At 39.4% G+C, this 20,039-nt stretch overlaps 1 protein-coding gene across 1 annotated transcript in view; it reads right to left on the bottom strand.

The window, feature by feature from the left end:
- sgcd (sarcoglycan, delta (dystrophin-associated glycoprotein)) overlaps positions 1-20,039 on the bottom strand; it is a 125,302-nt gene that overhangs the window by 50,037 nt on the left and 55,226 nt on the right. The window contains exons 4-5 of the mRNA XM_079648201.1: positions 12,623-12,710; positions 10,368-10,487 (exon numbers count right to left, since the gene is read on the bottom strand). Coding sequence (XP_079504327.1) covers positions 10,368-10,487; positions 12,623-12,710 — 208 coding nt within the window. The remainder of the gene's footprint in view (positions 1-10,367; positions 10,488-12,622; positions 12,711-20,039) is intronic.

Genomic DNA, 20,039 nt, shown 5'->3' with positions numbered 1-20,039 from the left:
TTCAATTTGTGCGAGCAACGAAGAACGTTCATCCAGTGTCCTTACATGGACTGCTTCTCTCATTTAAAACAGAAATGGAAGGTCATTCTGTGCCATTTCAAAAATATCATTTTAAAAACGTACAAAACAGATGACACAACAAGAAAAGTATTATAAGTGCAGCGTCGTTATGTTCCCATCATCTCCTTCCTTCTTCTTTAGAACACTTCTTGTATGACTGTGAAAGTCACCTTAGAGTAAACTCTGCCATCATTGTTGAAAGAATTGCATCATGGCTGTCGGTTATGCTTTCATGCTAGATGTTATGACTACATTAGCACTAACTGCACTCGCCTTCATTCTCTCTCACAGATGGCCCATTACGTGTTGGTGGGGGATAAAGACAGAGAGAACATAACATTCCTCTACCGCCTATAGGACCCTGACTGCCTGTCACTGACATATAACTGCATCTAGAAAAGCAAACAAAGCCAGCCGTGATCTTTGTAAAATGGCTTTTTTCAGGGTTCTTGAATGCACCTCGTTTGTCAGGGACGTTGCCAGCTGCAGACGCCCGGAGCCGAGGAGGAGGAGAGCGCCACACTCACAAACTAATCTGGCTTCATGACTTCTGGCGCCTGGATTTATGTCAGCCATGAAACAAGGCTGCAGGAGATGTCCTCTAACCCTGAAGCCAGCCAGTTGTGAGGGACACAAACACACACGGACAACTGCAAGACATACATGAAGAGGAACGTTTTCTTTTTAGGTTTCTTAAGACAGCTGTACTCACTTTGTCATACATTTTTGCACAATCAAACACTTTTGTTGATCCACAAGTTGAGCCAGATCCGGACTCTGGACTGATTGCTTGGATGGTTTTCACTGAAATGCACTTTGGGGGTCGTTGTCAACCATATTTTCTTTAGTTTTTAGGTGCAGAGGTTTTTACTTGACTGTAGTGGATGACTGATGTATTGGCCTTTCTGCTTTGACAATGATGCAGCCATTAATCACATCTGAACAATAGTCCGGGGATGTGAATCAACATGCTCAAAGAAAATCTAAATGATTGATCGTCCCACAGCATGCAGGGAAATGTACAGAAACACTTAATATTCTCTTTTTCTTTGAATGATAGTGGCTCTGTCAAACCAAACAAAGTTATGACCATTAAGAATACATCTCCATATGTGTTTTACAAGTGTTTGGCTCTGCAGATTAACACTTAGATTATTGGTTTACTGAAACCCAATGCAGTACAGATGAGCCCGCACGCGCGCGCGCACGCACGCACGCACGCACGCACGCACGCACGCACGCACGCACGCACGCACGCACGCACGCACGCACGCACGCACGCACGCACGCACGCACACACACACACACACACACACACACACACACACACACACACACACACACACACACACACACACACACACACACACACACACACACACACACACACACACACACACACACACACACACACACACACACACACACACACACACACACACACTATTAGTTGCAGTTTAATGGATTCTTTATCATCTCCTTAACGTGGTCGGCTGACAGGAATCCAATGACTGCTAGCGCACTAGCACATTTCCCTTTCACCCCAGATAAAACCGTGAAATGTAGGCCCTGTCTCGCCTTGAATAAATTCTACGCTGTGACGTCCCCTACGCAGTAACTCTGAGGTGTCTTTATGTTATTATTACGGTTTAACGGACTCCACTCCGAGGGAAGGAGGGCTGGAAATAAAAACCTTTTCAGGGTGAAAATATGAGTGAGCATGGGGAGGTTTGATAGGACATAAAGATGAGGATCACCCAAGTGAATGTGTTCAGGTAGATAGTGTAGAAGTGTTGGGTGAAGTTTATTACAGACAAATAAGTTGAGTCTGTTTCATTGAAACTGAAACAGGCCCCAAAGTAGTAGAAGTCAGTTTGTCTCGGGCCACTTCAGAGACATGTCTTGTACATATCTTAGAACTATAATATATTGTTGAAAAAAAGTACAATAGGAGACCTTTAAATTGAAATTGAATATTTTACGCATGTTCTTAAATTAACCAGATTTCCTAACATTAGCCGGTATGTATCAATGGTGCATTTCCTCCCATCCTACTTCCTGCTTATTTTCTCAGACAACGCCCTTCTTTGAATTCAACCTCCATTTTCATCTCAACAAAACACCTGCAAACACTGCATTGTTCATGGTTATGAACCTATCAATGCTGCATAATCTACTAAAACGTGAATATAAAAAGACCTTGTAAAATACATGAAAGTCTTGTGTGGTAACTCTAGCTCCAGTAGCTGTCTCCAGGAACACATTTTTCTATGAAAGCTCCTGGGTTGCTCAATTTAGGGCAAAACAAAACTCTTTCGTCATAGGAACCAATTGGCTCAATTTGATTTCTGTGGTTCAAAATTGTCCTGGGATCTTTGCAGCATGGTTTCACCCTCTGTGTCTGTCCCAACCCTTCTGTCTGGCTTCACTGAAAAATGGTCCAGTGCATAAAAAGAACAACAACATAATTTAAAATCCTCACAGGCAGTCTTGAGAAAAGGTACTCTCCCAAGGGCAAATATTCCAACCGACGCCTCCTAAAATCCGAAGCGACCCTGGAGCAAAAAGGCTGATGCAAGGTTAGCTTCAGGCTACTGAGAGTCCAAAGGGGTGAAGACTGGGGCAGAATAAAACCAGCTCCTTCAGGGCAACTGGGAGGCAAACATCAAAACACCAACTGACTTTCCTCATTACAAAACAGCCGAGGAAGAGCGTGTCAAAGGGCGGCTGAACTCGGAGCCCCTCTCAGGCGTGATCCCTGTGATCATGAATCTGATGCAAGCCGTGGGAGAGCTTCACTCACAGATGCTGAAGGTTGGAGTTGTTTCAGTAATGACAGAGAATAAATCAGAGCCTGAAGGAAAAAAAGCTGAGGTCAAAGGTGCAGTTCAAACTATCCAAGAGCTCAACTGTAGAGGAAAAGAGTGAGAGAGAGTTTTGTTTGTCAAGTGATGCTTTTTAAAACTTCCCAATTAACTTCCTGAAGTTTACCTCCATGTCTTCTGGAAGGAGTGATGTTTTATGATGTCTCTTTTTCCCAGGGATCTATTGTTAGATTGGACTTCTGCAGGTCGTGACCACAATGATTGCACAAGTTTAGGTTCTGGGCTCCATCAATGGATGTTCAGCGGCGGTCAATCCTACACACTAATAAGGTGAGCTCAAACGTTATTTCTTCTCACAGTTAAAAAATGTAACCCCAGAGCTTATTATCTTGGTCTTGGTTTTCATACAGTACAGGTAAAACATAGGGCTGAAGAGTACAGAGTGAACAAGGTTAAATATATATATCTGAAACTTATTTTTCTTTGTGAGAAAGTCCAGTGAACAGGATGGTGGGTGTATGACAGATAAACGGCTGATGCAGGCCCGAGTTTGAAAACACTAACGACAATTCAGACAAAAGTTTAAAAAGGGAGGCTTTGCTCTTCGCTGAATCCAGACAGGGAGTTCAAGCAGAGGTTCTTCGCACTTTAATGCAGTTTATAAAAACATACCACTTAAACATTCATTGTTAACCTTTGAATGAAACCCTCTCCCAAGCCCCTGAATTTTTTATTTTTGTATTCTCTTTATTCAAAGAGGCTTTTAAAGAGTTTGGCAGTGTCTCATCCATATGCTTTCTGAAGCTCTGACTCTGATCCCACTTTCAGCAGATCCTCCTCAGGCGGGGCTACGAAGGACCAGAGTGGGAGATGCAGATGTTAACTCAGTCCAACGGTTCACTGCCTGTGAGTTGAACTGTTGCTAGGATTTGGCAAAAACATCCTGGACTTTTGAGGGGAAGTTAGCCATTCAAGTTTTGATCAAACTGCTTTCAATCTATAAGCCTTCAACAACTTGATTTAGAGAAGATAATATAAAATAACAAGAGATGTGCTTATTCATGTGAATCTCTTGGTCATTGATAAGAAAAAACTAAACAAAAAAACAGTTATTTACAAAAGCATTGAAATACCGTTTTGTAGTTAACAACATGAGGCCTTAATGTTTTCTCTGAAATAGATTTATGTTAATGTTTTCGATCTCGTAATATGTAACATGAAGTAGCTAACTGTGTTTTGCTGTTATACATGATGCCTAATCTGAACCTGAATTCATCACAAATAATGATATTTTACCAAGGAGCTTCCCCCCTCTCTTCTTACAATACCAGATATCTGTAGTACTACGCTACATATTTGAAATATCCGTAATAACCTCACCATCCTTGATTTGCCTGTGGAAACTATGCAAGAGGCAGAGTTGCATAATGTCGAGTGGTACTCGTGTATTGAGTGCATCAAAGCAGACGATAACCAGTCTCATACACGGGAAGAGCAAGTAAAATCTCTTCCAGTTGCCTTTCTCTCTCCTCTGCTGTCTTCTTCCTTTCAACTTTTACAACTCTGGTTTGAATACCAACCTTGGCCACATTTAACTATTAGGGTTTGTCATTATAAATCTAAATGTTCAGCCAGCAAACGGCATACATTTGCAAAAGAAACATGTTGGGTAATTCAACCGTGTCTTCAAATTACATCAATATACAAGTCATTTACACTTGCCAATATGTTTGGAAGGAAACATATTGACTGTTTTTGCAACATTTACATTCTGCATGCACCTCTGGCAAATGAAGACGGATTGACATTTACTTCAATTATTTATGTAGCATGAGACATAGTTAGTCAGGAGTTTAGTACACCTCAGCAACCACACTTCCACACACTTGAATCCCAACACAGCCCAGTAAGCAATCACATTACACTACTTATGTTCATTAAAGTTGTATAAATAACCATCTGCCTTTCTCCTTGTGTTAACATGACTCTGATCCCGAGCACCAAGGTGACTTTTGCGTTCCTCCCTGTGGGCTCTTGGCCTGTAAAAGTTTAAATGCCTCTGGCCTTGTCCACCCTTTGCTGTAAGCTGTATCCTGTATTTATCAGTGCATTCAGCTGCTCAGTGGTTTCCTCCAGAGCTTTGAGAGGAAACCAGCATGAGCACAACGCATGAGTGAGCAGTGCTTATTTTGGAACTAGAGGTTGATTCAAAGCTGGTCTTAGCGAGTGCAGCTCAGGAAAATCTGGCGGGGGTACAGGTATATGACCTGACCCATTGACTTACAAACTGCTACTGTAACAAGCAGCTGCCCTCCAGGGGTTCATTTACATTATATGTTAATAATGGTATTTTCTTTTTTCACAAGATTGCTTCTGGATAGGTTTAAAATAGCAGTCTATATTTACTAATAATGTTGAATTGTTGACTGTATAACAGTTATTTAAAAATTAGGTGTTTTTGTATTCTCCATTAGAAAACATGACATTATAGAGATCACATTGAAACAAAATGTATATCATAATACTGGGAAATATCCTCTTACATTTAAATGACTTCAGCAATTACATTAAATGATATGTATGATATTTTACAATAAATAAAAAATATAAATTGAAAAAAACTGGCTGGTGTCATGACCTTGCTTACTGAAATGTTACTAAATGCTTATTTATTTGTTTTTACTGTTTTGCTATTTACTGAAAGATGCATTAATGGAACCATATTTTGAAACAAGGAGGAGTTATTTTCTAGCTAATCCTAAACTGTATAAACCAATCCTGGGATTAAGTGTGTTACAGCTCTTTGAATTCTCATCTGTGTCACAACTGCTGCCAGAATGGGCAGAAACAAACCATAAAAAAGTATTTCTGCTGTGCTTTGACCCAGACAATCATCCCATTCGCCCTGTTTGTGTTCTCATTTACTGTCTGTCTGCTGGGAGCCCGTCAGCATGTCTGACTGGACTGTAATATATATGGAAGCCATAATGAAGCCAATGATAGCAGCAGCATAGATTTCCAATGACCTCAGTCGGGCCAGTTAAAGTTATATGCAGGGCATAATCATCAATTTGATTGGTGAAGAAAGAATGACTAGGTAATGACATGTGGCAGCTTTATAAGCCTTCACAGTGCCTTCATACATCACAGGGACGAGGGGACAGATAGCAGCTCGCACTCAGGTCAGAATACACTTCAACTGCCTCTGTTTCACTGGTGTGTGGTGGACATTAAGAATCACATGCACAGATAAATGTGTGTGATCCGTTCAAAGGTATATTTTGATGACATCTTCTGTGTCACTGTAACAACAATGTGGCATGTCCATGCACCAACACAACAATGTTTCTGAGAACATAATTTAAGTACCATCTGGTACTAAATGCTTGGGAAGATAATTCAATTATTTGACATATCATGTTGTCAAAAAAGACAATATTTTATTTGGCCTGTACTTGAGTTTTCTTTTAAGAAGTTTGTCCTATTTGTTAGATAAAAAAGAGAGCAGGTCTTGTTTTGTAATTGGTACAGAGATCACGGCCTCAGAGTGGAATACACACTAGGTGCTCCACGTAATAAACCTTTTGGTAAACTCAGAGGGCCGTCTCTTTGTGCCGAGTCAGCGGTTGCTAAGGTGTTTGATTAGCCTGGCAGCCCTGAGCGGCCTCATCAAAGGGCTGTGGAGATAAATGCAGTAATTGGCAAATCATTGGCACTCTCTTCCTCTGTGTTCCTGCTCTGACTCTCTCCCTACACCTGCTCCCAATGGCTTTACAAAGGTGTCACCTCAACTAACTAATAACCGTCGATTAAATAGTGTTTTTAACTTCCTGGTTCTGTCACCTCTGTCTCCGGATATGTAGGGATGATTTTTCATGATTGTCTTGGATTGTATTCATGAGGGAAAAAAAGGTTAAACGTGCAGTCAGATTGAAATGAAGTGGAGTCAAATGGCAGAAAATATCAAAAATAAAGTCAACTACTGATGTTTTATTGTGAATCCCAGCTCAACAGAGAACAATTTCTTATCTATTTTATATTTGAAAGCTCTCAATAAGTTTAATATGTTTTGTCGAGTTTCTTCGAGTTAGCAGAGATTAAAATACACCACTAGGATAAGGGTGCAAGACCAACACCATTTACAAGATAAATGCTGGCATAATATGCAAGTGGCTATAACATTTACATCACCAAAAAAAAGAAAAAAAGGAAAACAGTAACCTGTTCTGAGTGGCTGGTAAAGTTTGAACATTCATTCAATTCACTGGTGGACAAACCATTAACATGTTCACCTTGGTTTGGACTAAACGTCTGCACGAGTTTCACTGATCATTATATATGAATGTACGTATGAATATTTTGAAAACAGAAGATACAAAAGCTCCTTGCAGAGTTACTGATTTCACTGTTAACAATGTCTTGCATGGTGCTTTTGGAATAAATCAAGTAGATTGCCCTCCTGTTAAACTTGGTAAAAATCATGTCTTCAGCCTCTCTTTTTCTGCACAGAATTTATCAACATCCCGAAAAACTTTTTTAGTGCTTTTCCAGTTTCAAGTAGGGAATCAAAGGGGACCCTCGAGTGCTTCTGTGAGCATCACACAACAGCGATCACAGGAGTTTTCTCTGGTAAACACAAGCTTGTTGTGTGTCAGGATGTTGAGGATTCTAATCTTTAATACTTACCGTAGTTTAAAAAGGCAGCAGTGGATGAATACTGCAAAAGTTTTGACTTTGAGATAAATATTGTGTCAGAAACAAATGCCTTCCTTATGAGACAACCCTGACTCCCCCCACCCTCCATCCCCACCCTGCTTCTGTGTCTCCTTTTGTTAAGAGGAGCACATGGGTGACGGTAATGAACTCTGACTCAGTGAGGGCTGGAAAGGATGTAAATGAATGTAGATGAGGATGGGAGAGGAAGAGTAATTGCTCACAAAGAGGGCTCTGAAAGGTGTGTGTCAGAGAGAGAATGTCAGAAGCAGAGAGATACAGCGCACCCATGAGAGCTCCTAATGGGAAGTTGTGCGGCCCAGTCAAGAGGGAGACGCTTCAAATATCTGTTTATCTATTAATGAGCCTGAATGGATGGATAGATGAACGGGTGGGCGGGTGGGTGAGTGATGGTGAATGGTGGCAGATGGAAGTATAATGGTGGGTGACGTTAAAGAGGAAACGGGAAAAAGGCAACAGAGGAAAGGAAGGAATTAGAATAAAAGATGGAATACAAAAATATGTAAAACACAACTTTGGATGAACTGTGAATCTGAGGAAAACTGTAAGTGTGAGTTCACTTAACATTCAGCGGATCTTTTTATTTTTTTATCTTAATTATCCTCACAGCAAGTTGTTATAGTTCCATCCTAATTATCCTGCTGTATAAGTGAGTGTGTATCATTAGAAATAAGCGTTGATTAAATCTGTACTCTCGCAGCATGGTCAGCTGGTTTCTTCAAATCTTATAACAGAAAGTCTGGAAAAAAGTATTTTCTGGTTTGCAAGCACTGCATTCTGCATCAAATGGAGAAACACAGATATATCATTTCAAGGTTACATTTTCTATGATTCCATCAACAACTTATTTAACTTATTATTTTCATTATTTGAGCCAACGGTCTCTAGCCCCATTGACATTTACTAACATTCATTTTAGTGGACAAGATGCAATATATACTTCATTTGCATTAAACATTAGATAAAATGGCGTTGTGTTCAGAACTACAAAATAGATTGAAGGAATGGTGTCCTTGTTTGCTGCTACCTAATGACAAAAACATGTTAAATCATGACATAATAATTGGTCTACTTCACTGAGTGGCTGATGGGTCAGTCACTACTTACTCTACATTCTTTAAATTCTAATGGACATCTAAAAGTTTACAAAGATACCAAATAAACCAGGTTGACCTTTTTGGAATAAAAGTGTGTAAGGGGATTTACAACACAACACCTAGACTAATTACTCATCGAGTGGTAATCATGTTCAAAAATAAAAGACAGAAAAACACCTAACTGCTTCTTAGTTATTTTCCTAAAGTTATTTTCTTCCAAATAAATAAACAAAGTGGCATCCATTGTTGCTTCCACCTATCAGCAACATCCTGAATCACATGAACCCTGATGAAACCACATCTGGGGTCATGCAAAAGTCTTGTGATACAGACCACAGATAAGTAAAGTCCATCCAACTTTGCTGTGAATCTACAGGATGGTCTTTCAGCAGGAGTTTGTACTCATGTTTTCAAAGTAAACACATTTCCTCTCACTATTCCAGTTACGCCTCCCTGCTCTCACAGAAAATAATCTGCTGCAGTAGCATCACTGCAGTCAGAACAGCGTCTGCATTTCTTACCTCCTGTCTAATGACTACATGCCAGTTCCCCCCCCCCCGGAGCCCTTCTGGATATGTGAGCTATCTCCCGTGATTCTCTTCACAAATCTTTCATCTTCTATCTCTGTCATGTCTAAGAAACTTATAGTGAAAGTTTATTCTTTATGTTAGTTTTGTCATGTCCCTTTGTCCTGTGCTTTATGTTTATTCCCTTAATTAATTCTCCATCTCATTTCAGGCCTCCACGCTCCCCGCCCCCTTCTGTCTCCTGCGTCCTTGATTATTTTCCCCGCCCTGATTGTTTCCACCTGTGTCCCCTTTACCTGTGTATATATTGTGTTAGCTCCCTACGGTTCATTGTCAGTTCGTTGTATCTCTATGACCTACGTTCCTGCTTACCTCACAGACTTCTCACGGATCTATGTTATTGATCAGTGTTCCAGTTTTCCTTGAAAGAGTTTTTTTTTGTTTTCCTTGTTTTCATTACTGTGCAAATCCCAGTAAAGTCTTTATTTTGAAACACTATCCGAGTCTGAGTTTTGAGTCGTGCAATTGAGTTCATGCCTCAGACTTCACTCCTTGACAATCTCCCAAAAAAGCTTCTTCACTTGCAAGTTGTCATATTGCTCCTCTCATACACAATGTACTTCCTGCAAACATCTGTAACTTGCTCTACTTACAGTGCTCATGTAAGCATTATATTCTTCTTCTTTGAAAGTCATACAGCACATCAGCTCAGTTACAGTGATGCAGTGTGTAGTGTGTGTATGTATGTTTCCATTTGGAATAGGTAAAGTAACCAATTTCCCTGAGTTCAATGAACAAATAAGAGCCGAAATCCAATTATACGTCCACTAGCAAAAGATTAAGATAAGAAAATGCACCTTTTATATCTAAACAAAAGTAAATGTAATCTTTTCTTTCTTTTCCAAAAAGTGAGTTCAACAAATAAAAGCAACTTAAACTCCATGATGCTACTATTATTATGTAACCAAACAAGAGCCTAAGTCCCTTTATCACACATTGGTAAGAAACAAATATGGTCCGTAAAACAAAATACCCTCTGTCAGAACAACACAAATATCATTAGTTTTCATTTCATACTTTGGATCCTGACAACGGGTCAGTTTGCATGTCATCTGGTCACTCACCCATCACTCGGAGCCTCTCGGCGCCCACCACCACCTCCTGCTCGTCGGCGGAGAAAAGGAGCTTCCCAGAGGTGGATTTGACTTCAAAGAATTTGCCTTTTGCTTTAAATCCACTCGATCCTGGAAAGAACACACAGAGGGAGAGAGAGGAGACATCAAAGAGGAGCTACTGTAGCTTGAGCTGATTTTTTAGAGAATTAACTCAGCATTTAAACATTTAAAATGCTTCCAGGTGGAAGACATTCAAGTTGTCTGGTAGGATTGGCCGACTAGCTTACAACTTCCTAATCTAACATTTTAAATGTTGTTGCCACCAAATAGCAGAGGAACTGTCTAAACACAGCAATTCATGTTCATATATTAACACAGATATATATTCGATTTATATGATAAAGTTGTTCTCTTTGTTCCTTTTAGCTGTTTCTGGTCACCACCACTCATGATGATAACTATAGGACCATTGGTGCGAGGCAGGTTATGTGCATCAGATTTATCAGAGCTGTTGGGTCTGGAATGGCAGCCTGCTGGAGTTTGAAACATGCATTAAAAAGGAGGTTAACATTCACAAAAACAGTAGTTTTGAGGTAAAAAACTAAAATATGCGAACATGCTAAGTACTGCTAAGAGGGACCTTCAGTGTAACATAATATTCACTGTTGGTTCATCCTTCCATGAGAAGTTTATCTCGACGTTTGTATTTTTTGTTGACACAGTGACTTTTGATATCATTTCAAAGGAATCACGACTAAGATCAAGATGGTGTATTCCTAAAAAATTAAACAACTACTGCTATTTGCATGTTTTAGATCTTTGCCAATTACTAAAATCCTTTTAAGAATAAAAATAAAGATGTATCACTAGATTAGCCTTTAATAATAAAAATCAAACCCTCGCTGTTGAAACTATCAGTCCGCCAAACAGAATATTGACAGCTCGTTTGAAAAAGGATGATCAATTTTACAGTAGCTCTTACGAAAATGCATGCTGTTCTGGAACAGCACTATAAAGGTTTGTGTACCCGCTTTGATTTTATTCCTTGATAATTTAGACTTTTAGTAAATACATCCAAATGTATATCGGGAAAATATAAAGTAAGACATCTCGAGACGAACGGAATTATGTATTTTTCACTGATTGTGATGAAAGGTTTAGAAACTATTTCATCCAGATGTGACCTGTTGGTGAAATAGATTTCCACCACCGGTAGTTCACTGAATAACAGTAGGCACCTGGAAAAATACTCAAATTAAAGATGCCTGAACAATAACTGGTGTCACAACAAACAAGAAGTAGAAAATGTAGTCACCTCCCTCCAGCTCAAATTGCTTTGTCTCACGCGGTGACAGAAAACACTGGTGCTGGGGGTGAGGGATTGACGTTCGCGCAATTGATTCTGTCATTCTCCATCTGGGATGTGAAGTTCCTCCCCGTACACAAACCCAGCTTAGTCATCCAAGAGAAACATCGGAACAGACTTCGTCTTCCTCCTCCTCAAACCCACAAGGCAAATGTCAGATCACTTCTTAAACGTGAGAGACACTTCCTGTGCATGCTACAAAGTTATTTCCATTCACAGAAGACTGCCAACTCTATTAGAGTGTGACAGGCAGAAAATGGAGGAATATAAAGCAGAAAGTGCAATCTCAGATTTATGGTGGTGCAACTGAGGCCTCTGCTCGCACAGTAAAGGGGAAGAGAGGAAGAATATATAACATGCTAATGGCTAATTCTTGAAAACGTCACATTTTTGAACAGTGGTTCCTGACCCAACAGTCTGGGCTACCCAAAGAGCCCCAAGAGAAAAATCAAATCACACAATCACAATAAAAGTGAGAAATAACATGACTGATAAAAGAATGCAGTTTTTCTCATTTATTTTTTCCTTTATGGACGTTTTTTTATGGACGACTAACCGGAGGGCTATTTTTCTTTTATAAGTTATGCTTTCTGCCCTCCCACTTCTACTAATTTAGTTTTTGATTGTCAGTTGCGTTGCTTGACTGTATTAATATTGAACTGGTATGAGAATACAATTATGCCAAAATAAAGTTCCCAATAGCAATAATGAATATTTTGTCAAAATGAATGAGAACTTAAAACACAATTCTTAGTGGCACATATCGAAACTTTTACATGTTGGGAAGTTGCAGTGAATGTCGTCAGTGTTGTCAGGTTTGATGTTTTTGAAACAAGAAGACATGTAAAATATCAAAAGAAAACTTCAATACAACACATGAAAGCACGCTGGCTCTTACCTGTTACAAGTTGTGTGAGCAGCTGGTTCTTGCTGTTGACAATATTGACCGACACATTTCTGGATGACTGCAGGAACAGCGGGCGGCCCTGCAAAGAAAGAGACACCATTATTTATTTAGTTTGTGGTACGTGCATGGTTATTCAACTATTGATGAGTTTGGAGGAACGAGAATGAGGACGGATAAGGAGAGAATAAAATAACAAAACATCACAGGTTGAAGATTAAACATCATTTACACACTTTTTGTCTTTACAATCAAAAGGTTTGTTCTTTGGTTTGTTGTTCCCAACCCCTTGACTTTCATAGACATACGTATATTTTATGAACATTTCATATGACTGTTTGCTCATCAGCAACCTTTAAAGTGAAGATTTTGTAAAGTTTAGACAAAGAACCACAACAAAATGGTTATGGTTTAGGAGAAATACTGGTAATGATTTGGCAATTATTTGTCTTTCCAGCACGGTTAATGGCCGGAAATCTCCTACTGCTTTTTGACAATGTATCTCTATGTCTAGCCACTTCAGGATAACATTGATTACTTTAATGACCCCAATATTTTACTTTGTTGTCCTATACAGGGAAAAGAATATTGGAGATGAGGTATTTACCTGGACTGTCCCAGTATGAATTAGACAACAAATATAAAATTCAACAACAACGGGCTACCAAATCCTTATGAGTTTGTTGAACCGATTACTTTTAATATAGTGGCTGTGGACTGTAAGTCTTTAATTGTTTTGTTCTGATTGTTACGTTCAGTGTTTTCTGTCAACAGCTTCAGGTGGATCACCTTATTAGCACGTAGCTGTGCTGAATTGGGGGTTGGGCTTACATTGGCTGAGCCAGCTATAATACTAAATGAGTACAATAGCACACATACATAGATACACATGCATACATGTAAAACTTTACACTCAAACAAAACCACCAGAATTGTCGGAGCGCAGAGATTTAAGCCCCCTGTTCGGTTTGATAACTTGTATTTCCCAGAGTGCCCTGCACCCATCTGTAATGCTGATCACGTTGGAAACTCTGCTCTTTCTGTGCCCGACTAATCTTCATGCCTCAGTCAACTTCTTAATTAGAGATAACGGCCTGACCATTGTGCTGCGCTCGCAGCCGAGGAAGGGATATGCTTTGTGTGTATAAAACTGATAACATTATGGCTCTTGGAAAACTTATTGAAGTTCTCACAGTAAATAAACTAAATGCACGATATGCGAGCAAGACATTATCACAATAACAATGTGCCGGGACCTGAATGCAAATCTGGAAAAAAGTTTGAAAAGAAAGTAATTTCACTGTGTCAGGTTTGACAAGTCCACTCGGTCTTTAAAGGTTGAGGTGTGTGTATTTTAAATGTTTGCATGCAACCAAGGACCATACAATGTTTAAGGCCGGAAGCAGTGCCTCAGTGTGTTGAGGAGGCTGTTTGCTCATTAGTTCTAATTACCTTCAGCTGTGTGGACATCAATATCTTGGACATGTTGTTATGGGAAGACAAAAGCAAATGACAAGGACCATGACCCCAGACTGTTCAGTGTGTGTCACTTTGGGACTTCATGAGATAAAAAAGGCTAAAGCTGTATAAGGAACTTTCCAGAACATTTAAATTTCATGTGACACCCGTGTCTAAGCAATTCTGTCTGCCTTCCGTGTTCCTGTTGTTATTTACTTCCTCTCTGCCTTCTTCTGATGATTTATCTGTTAGTTTGTGTGTTTAATTCCCATGCATCAAGGTTTTTTTCATGTATGTAATTGTTTTTCCTGCACAGTGTAGAGTCTTGTTGTGATGAGAGGGATACAGGTATTTCATAAAATAAACGTGCTCCCTGGAGGTTAGCTACAGAATTGATATCACAATTTAATTGGAGCTGATCACAAGTTGTCATGACTGATCCACTCATCTCGATGAGCGTTCGGGCTGTGAATAAACAACTTGTGTTTTACTTTTAGGCTGTCTGAAGGTATGGACAGCTATCAAAGCTACTATACATCACATTAAGAACGATGAACAAATGAAAGTCGGACACAAATATATAATTTAAATGATTTATTGAAGTTTGCAATGTTTTGAACAGGCATCCACACAGTCACCTACTTTGTAATGTTCGATACCTCCCTGTATATCGATATCGGACTCTCACCCACAACCTCACATACGAGTACTGAATGTGCAGCAAAGTGATCTTAGGAAGGCAGATATAGCAAAAGATGAACGTAAACGACAAACGATTTTTCTTTCCTGGTAAGTCAACAATGGGTCCTCAATGTACACGCCCCGGATTCCTATGACGAAAATAATAGAATGTCGCCAGTTGTCATGACTCAACTTATACTGTAACAACGTTACCAACGAGCTAGCAAGACAGCCAGGGACAAGGGAGGCTGGCAATCAATTATATTTTGAAGAGAAATTGACTCTCAAGCCGGCTCTCTCACAAACTCCGGCTCTGTGCGCAAGCAGACCGCTGCACACGCTCTCTGTCTCGCTCAATCCCTCTCTCTCTCCCTTTCTCTCCATCGCTCAAGTCTAACAGGCCGCCCCCCGTTGACAATTCAGATTTCCCGGGAAATGTAAGTTTCGGGGTGGGCCCGCCTTGGTAAATCAAATGCCCGCCCAAAGACGTATGTCTGCCGCCGGGTCTGAGCTCATCTGTTTTTTGTCCACAAATTGCATGGATCTTCTGTAAGGAACAACAAGTCCTCCAACTCATACGACCAAATAGGTCGTTTGTTCAAGCGCTTAATACGACCTATAATCACTTTTTAAAGTTTTCGACCTCTAGTGCTCCCGTTGATTGCAAACGTTACAGAGGGTCGTTTATTTTCAAATAACCCTCTCTGTAAAATCCTAAATTGTAGGATAGTTTGGCCATTCAAATGCTTTTTGATTAGATTTCTAGTTAGAAGTGTATATTGTACTTTTAGAATCCACGTCCAGTGGATGTGTAGGATCTATAGTTTGATAGATATTACGAAGATGATTTGAGGTTTCGCCAGGAGAATGTGTACAGTATATGCGGCAGCTTCCATGTAAAGTTAGCGTCAACCCTCACGGGGTGAAAACAGTATTTCCGGTCTCTACGTTTTCATAATAAAACCAATGATCAAATGATTTAACAGTGATATCTGCAGTACTCATCCACTAAAAAACATCAGTTTATCCTTTTAATTAAACAACATTAATTGGTTTAAATTGTGTACAATGCTTTTGTGTTTTTCCCATGGGTTTTCTCTTTCGATTCTGAGAGACACATTTATTTTTTCAGAGGTTTTTTAGGCTAAAACATCGAATTACCCATAATCCTGGATTTTTTGGCCGCAATGCACGTCGGGATATGTTGTTTATGCGATATGAAATCGGAAAACATTTTTAAAAATACTTTATTCAGAGTGTTCTTGCTTTTCTCTTTGGAAGTCATCACATAACGGCATTGTAATACACGGTTCGGCTGCATTAAATATTACACATCTGCCTTAGTTCTTTCTTTATAGAGCCCTGATTAGAAGACTTCTGGACAAACTGGAAGAAACCCATCCGAATCCAGTTTTGGACAGTCTGCCGTGATTCCATCCCATTTCAAAGTGCTGTTTGACCCTCGGCGTAACCCTCGGCGCAGTGCCACTCAAACATGCAATCACAGAGCTTGAGGAGTAATCACGGGGTTTGAGCAAAGCGGAGAGAATACTTACTTCCAGGTGTAAAATTCTATTAAGCAACTGCTATGAGCTGCCCCTCCGTCCTGACAGACTCCAAAAGTCTGATATTATACAATCAAACAAATAAATAAACACAAGGATAATTTTGAGTTATTGTCGAGTAAATAACAGAGTGTGGTTTAGAAAAGAATACAAAATTAGAAGGAAAAAACAATGAAACAATACAGATTTCAGTTTTCTGAGCCCCTACTCTCCCCCTAACTGACGGCAACAAAAGTCCTACATTATTCAATTAAAATAAAGAAAAAAGAAGAAAAAAAGAAAAAGGTTGATAAACCTTATGAGAATGGATCGCGGCGAGCATTTCGCCGCGATCCCAACTCCTCTATTACCAACGTTCAGGGAGCTCGATTCAAGTCAATGGAACTCCCTGATAGTTGAAACTCGACGCTAAAGGGCCCCCCGTTGCTTTGGAAAGTGACGACAGGGACCCTGACATAACGTCAACATAGGCCGAGTATACATAACAAGAAGTATTATTACCTAGAAGAGCGCCAGGACACACTGTTTTAGGCATTAGATAGCTATGTGACAACGATTAACATGATGATTCAGCCTCTATGGAGATAGACATATGACTGTCATGTCTAATGCTTACGCAGGCCTTAGCTAATCTGAACTAAGCATATAGAATACTGCTTTGAACCGTTATTCTGCATCTTGTGACTGTAACGCTCTCTTGTATAGCATATCAAGGATACTATTCTGGGAACTATTTGTCGCAATAAATACATGTATCCTGATATTGAAGATCAAGCCGGTGACGAGTGATCTTTTTTAACACCTAACACACCTAACTCACATGAAGTTGGACTAACTTGCATGTTAAAAAATGACGGTAAATGTGTTTAAAGGTGACAAGTTGTTGCTCCAGGCACTACCTTGATTTTATGAGAAACCATGAAATGTATATATTTCATACTAGTCTTATGAGAAACAAGGCACAGTGTGTTTTATGCTACTAAGTTCCAGAGCAGCCATCTTATCATTCCGTCTTTCTTTTTTCTCTGCTCTCCCCTTGGTATTCCTCAGAGAGGCTAATGTCCATTGGGGCTGCTTGTGTACAGTACAAGTATTTGTTTTGTTGTTGTGTGGTGACTCTGATTCACTACTTCTCCCTCTTCTCTTCATTACTTATGCAACAGACCGTATTACTCCCAGCAGGAGGCCTCTCACAGAGAGAGAAATACAAGTGAGGGAAAAACAAGAGAAGTGAGAAAAGACACATGGAGAATGATGTTGAGTGGAAATATATAAATATGTTTTGGAGGCAGAATTTATTCAAAGATGATATAAAAACTCACTGGTTGAATTAAACCTTATAAATTGAACTAAAATATCACATTTGAGATCAACAGGTTGGCTTTCCAGAAACGTTGTTTGGTCTTATCAAAATATTTTCTCGGCTTAGTGTTGATCTCTCTTTGTTAAAGGGCACGCAGGTATTGTAGGACGTTGTAAGAAATAGTTGATATGTGGTGGAGTTGATTAATCAATTGATTTACCGGTCATATATTTTCAAAGTAAATCTATTCACTTATTGAATAAAACACAACATATCTGTCACTACCAATCAATGGCAGTGGCAGCCATTTTCCCTTATGTGGCAGGAGCAAGCCGAGAACAAAACACTGACATATTATCAACTTTTTAATTGCTTGCTAGCTAACTTTATGTACACATCCGGCAGGTATAGTGAAACATAAGCTTTCACTAGGATTTATTTTTCTCTCATTTTACTCTGATTCATTAATCTTTGGTTTTACACTTACTCCTAAAAGGAGAACTCTGTGTCTCTTTAACAGCTAAATGCCCCACTATGCTTACCAGCTAGTCGGTAACTTTGTTAAAACTGAGATATTGATAAGAATATTCAGGAGATGTGATTGAAATGTATCATACTGCATATCATTTGATAACAGATAGTCTCTCTGATTCTTTAGTATAGTTAAGACTTGTACTGCTTTACTGAAAAAAGTTAAACTAAGAGAAAGATAAAGGCTAAAGATCAGAGGCATGAATAGAAGACTAAATAGAAAATATAAAGGAAGTATCAGGAGACTGCAAAGAAATGAAGAGGAATTACTGCAACACACAGCAGGGGTCTTTCCATGTTTTATTTTTCTTAATCGTTCTGTAAGTCTGTCTTTTTTCTTGGTATTAAGATTCTTCTAACTGCTCGTCCAAAACGTTCATACTAGCCATCAATTACTTTCTCTGTTCTCTCCTCTGTTGATAACTAATTCTGTGTTAGTGTATCTTTTATACCCTCTTTTATTTGCCCTTTTGTGTTTTGATTCATATTCCTTTACTGCTGTTTCTCCATACCTATTTAGGCTTATTTTCTTTGTCAGAAGAAATCCTGGCACCAACAACAAAAATAATAAATAAGTACAGTACGGTGTATGAGCAATGACTAACACAACCTGCAGCCTTCTTCAATATGCAAAATACCCTGGCTATATAAGCCGTTTTAATATTTTAGAAGATCTCGATACTAATTGTTATTCATAAGTGTGCTTGCACCAAAACCTCTAAATACAGTGTCAAATGAATGCAGTAGAATCCTGCAGTCATTCATAGCTGCTTCTTGTACGGTTTGGTGGAATTGGGACTTCATTTAAATATGAATATTTTACTGTGTAATGATATCACACTGCAAATATGTTGTGTTTGTTTGAGTCTGTGTCAGACTTGGCCGCTTCTTTCACATCGCCGCCTGTCATAATATGCTCGCTGGCTTCTAATTTCTCTCATTCTAATTCAGTCCTTGTCCATCTGTCTCTCTGTTTTGTTTGTCTCTATTACTAGCTCTTCTTCTTCTCTCTCATTATTCATCTTCATCTCCATACTCACTCGGCTTTACCTCATTCCCTTGTGCTCCACTCCGCTCTCCATCGCTCATTTTCTCTCTAAGCTTGCGTAAGATCCTAGACAGCAGAGATAAAGCATGCTACTCTCTCGCATTATCAAGCAATCGTCCACTACCTGGCTATTATTACTGCAAGAGCACAGAGATATAGGGAGAGTGTGCGTATCACTTTATCATGCCCATCACTCCATTTCTCTAACATCTCTAAGCTTGGATACTCCTCCTGTAGTTGTAATAAAGGCAGCAAGAAGCACATCAGAATGTTAATTGTGTAAACAGAACATACGAAGGGACCTATAACTTGTCTTGACTGATGGGGCCATATGGTGCTTGTCAAAACTTTAGGATATTTTGTCATATCTTGTTATGTTCTGACATGAAATCACATTACAAGACAAGCCTTGTTGTGACACAGTATGACACATCTTCCTTTGTTTTGACATGGCATGGCGCAGAACATATTATAATAACCTGACATTTGTTGGCGTGACATGGCATGATTTAGATTGTAAATATGACTGGAAGGCTTGAGCTTTTGCTGGAATCTGCTATTTCACGAAACCATAATTAATGCTAAAATAAATCCAGGCTAAAATTGCAGTAATTAACTCGATAAAAAAAAAATCCCAAGCTAACAAAGCCATGTTTTTTTCCAAAGACCCTGCTTTTGCTGCTGATTTAGCAGTCGCTGCATGTAAGAGCTTTATGGTTCGAATTTTTGGATGATGACCTTAAAAACAGGATTGCAGGCACGAGAAGCTAAAATAACTTGTCTTTGCAGAGTAATTTGGCTCGGCCTTTGGGACACTATGACATC

This window comes from Notothenia rossii (genome assembly GCF_949606895.1).
Source record: "Notothenia rossii genome assembly, chromosome: 9".
NCBI classification, from domain to species: Eukaryota; Metazoa; Chordata; class Actinopteri; order Perciformes; family Nototheniidae; genus Notothenia; species Notothenia rossii.
The sequence above is the reverse complement of the archived record's forward strand: the minus strand, read 5'-3'. Positions and strand labels throughout refer to the sequence as shown.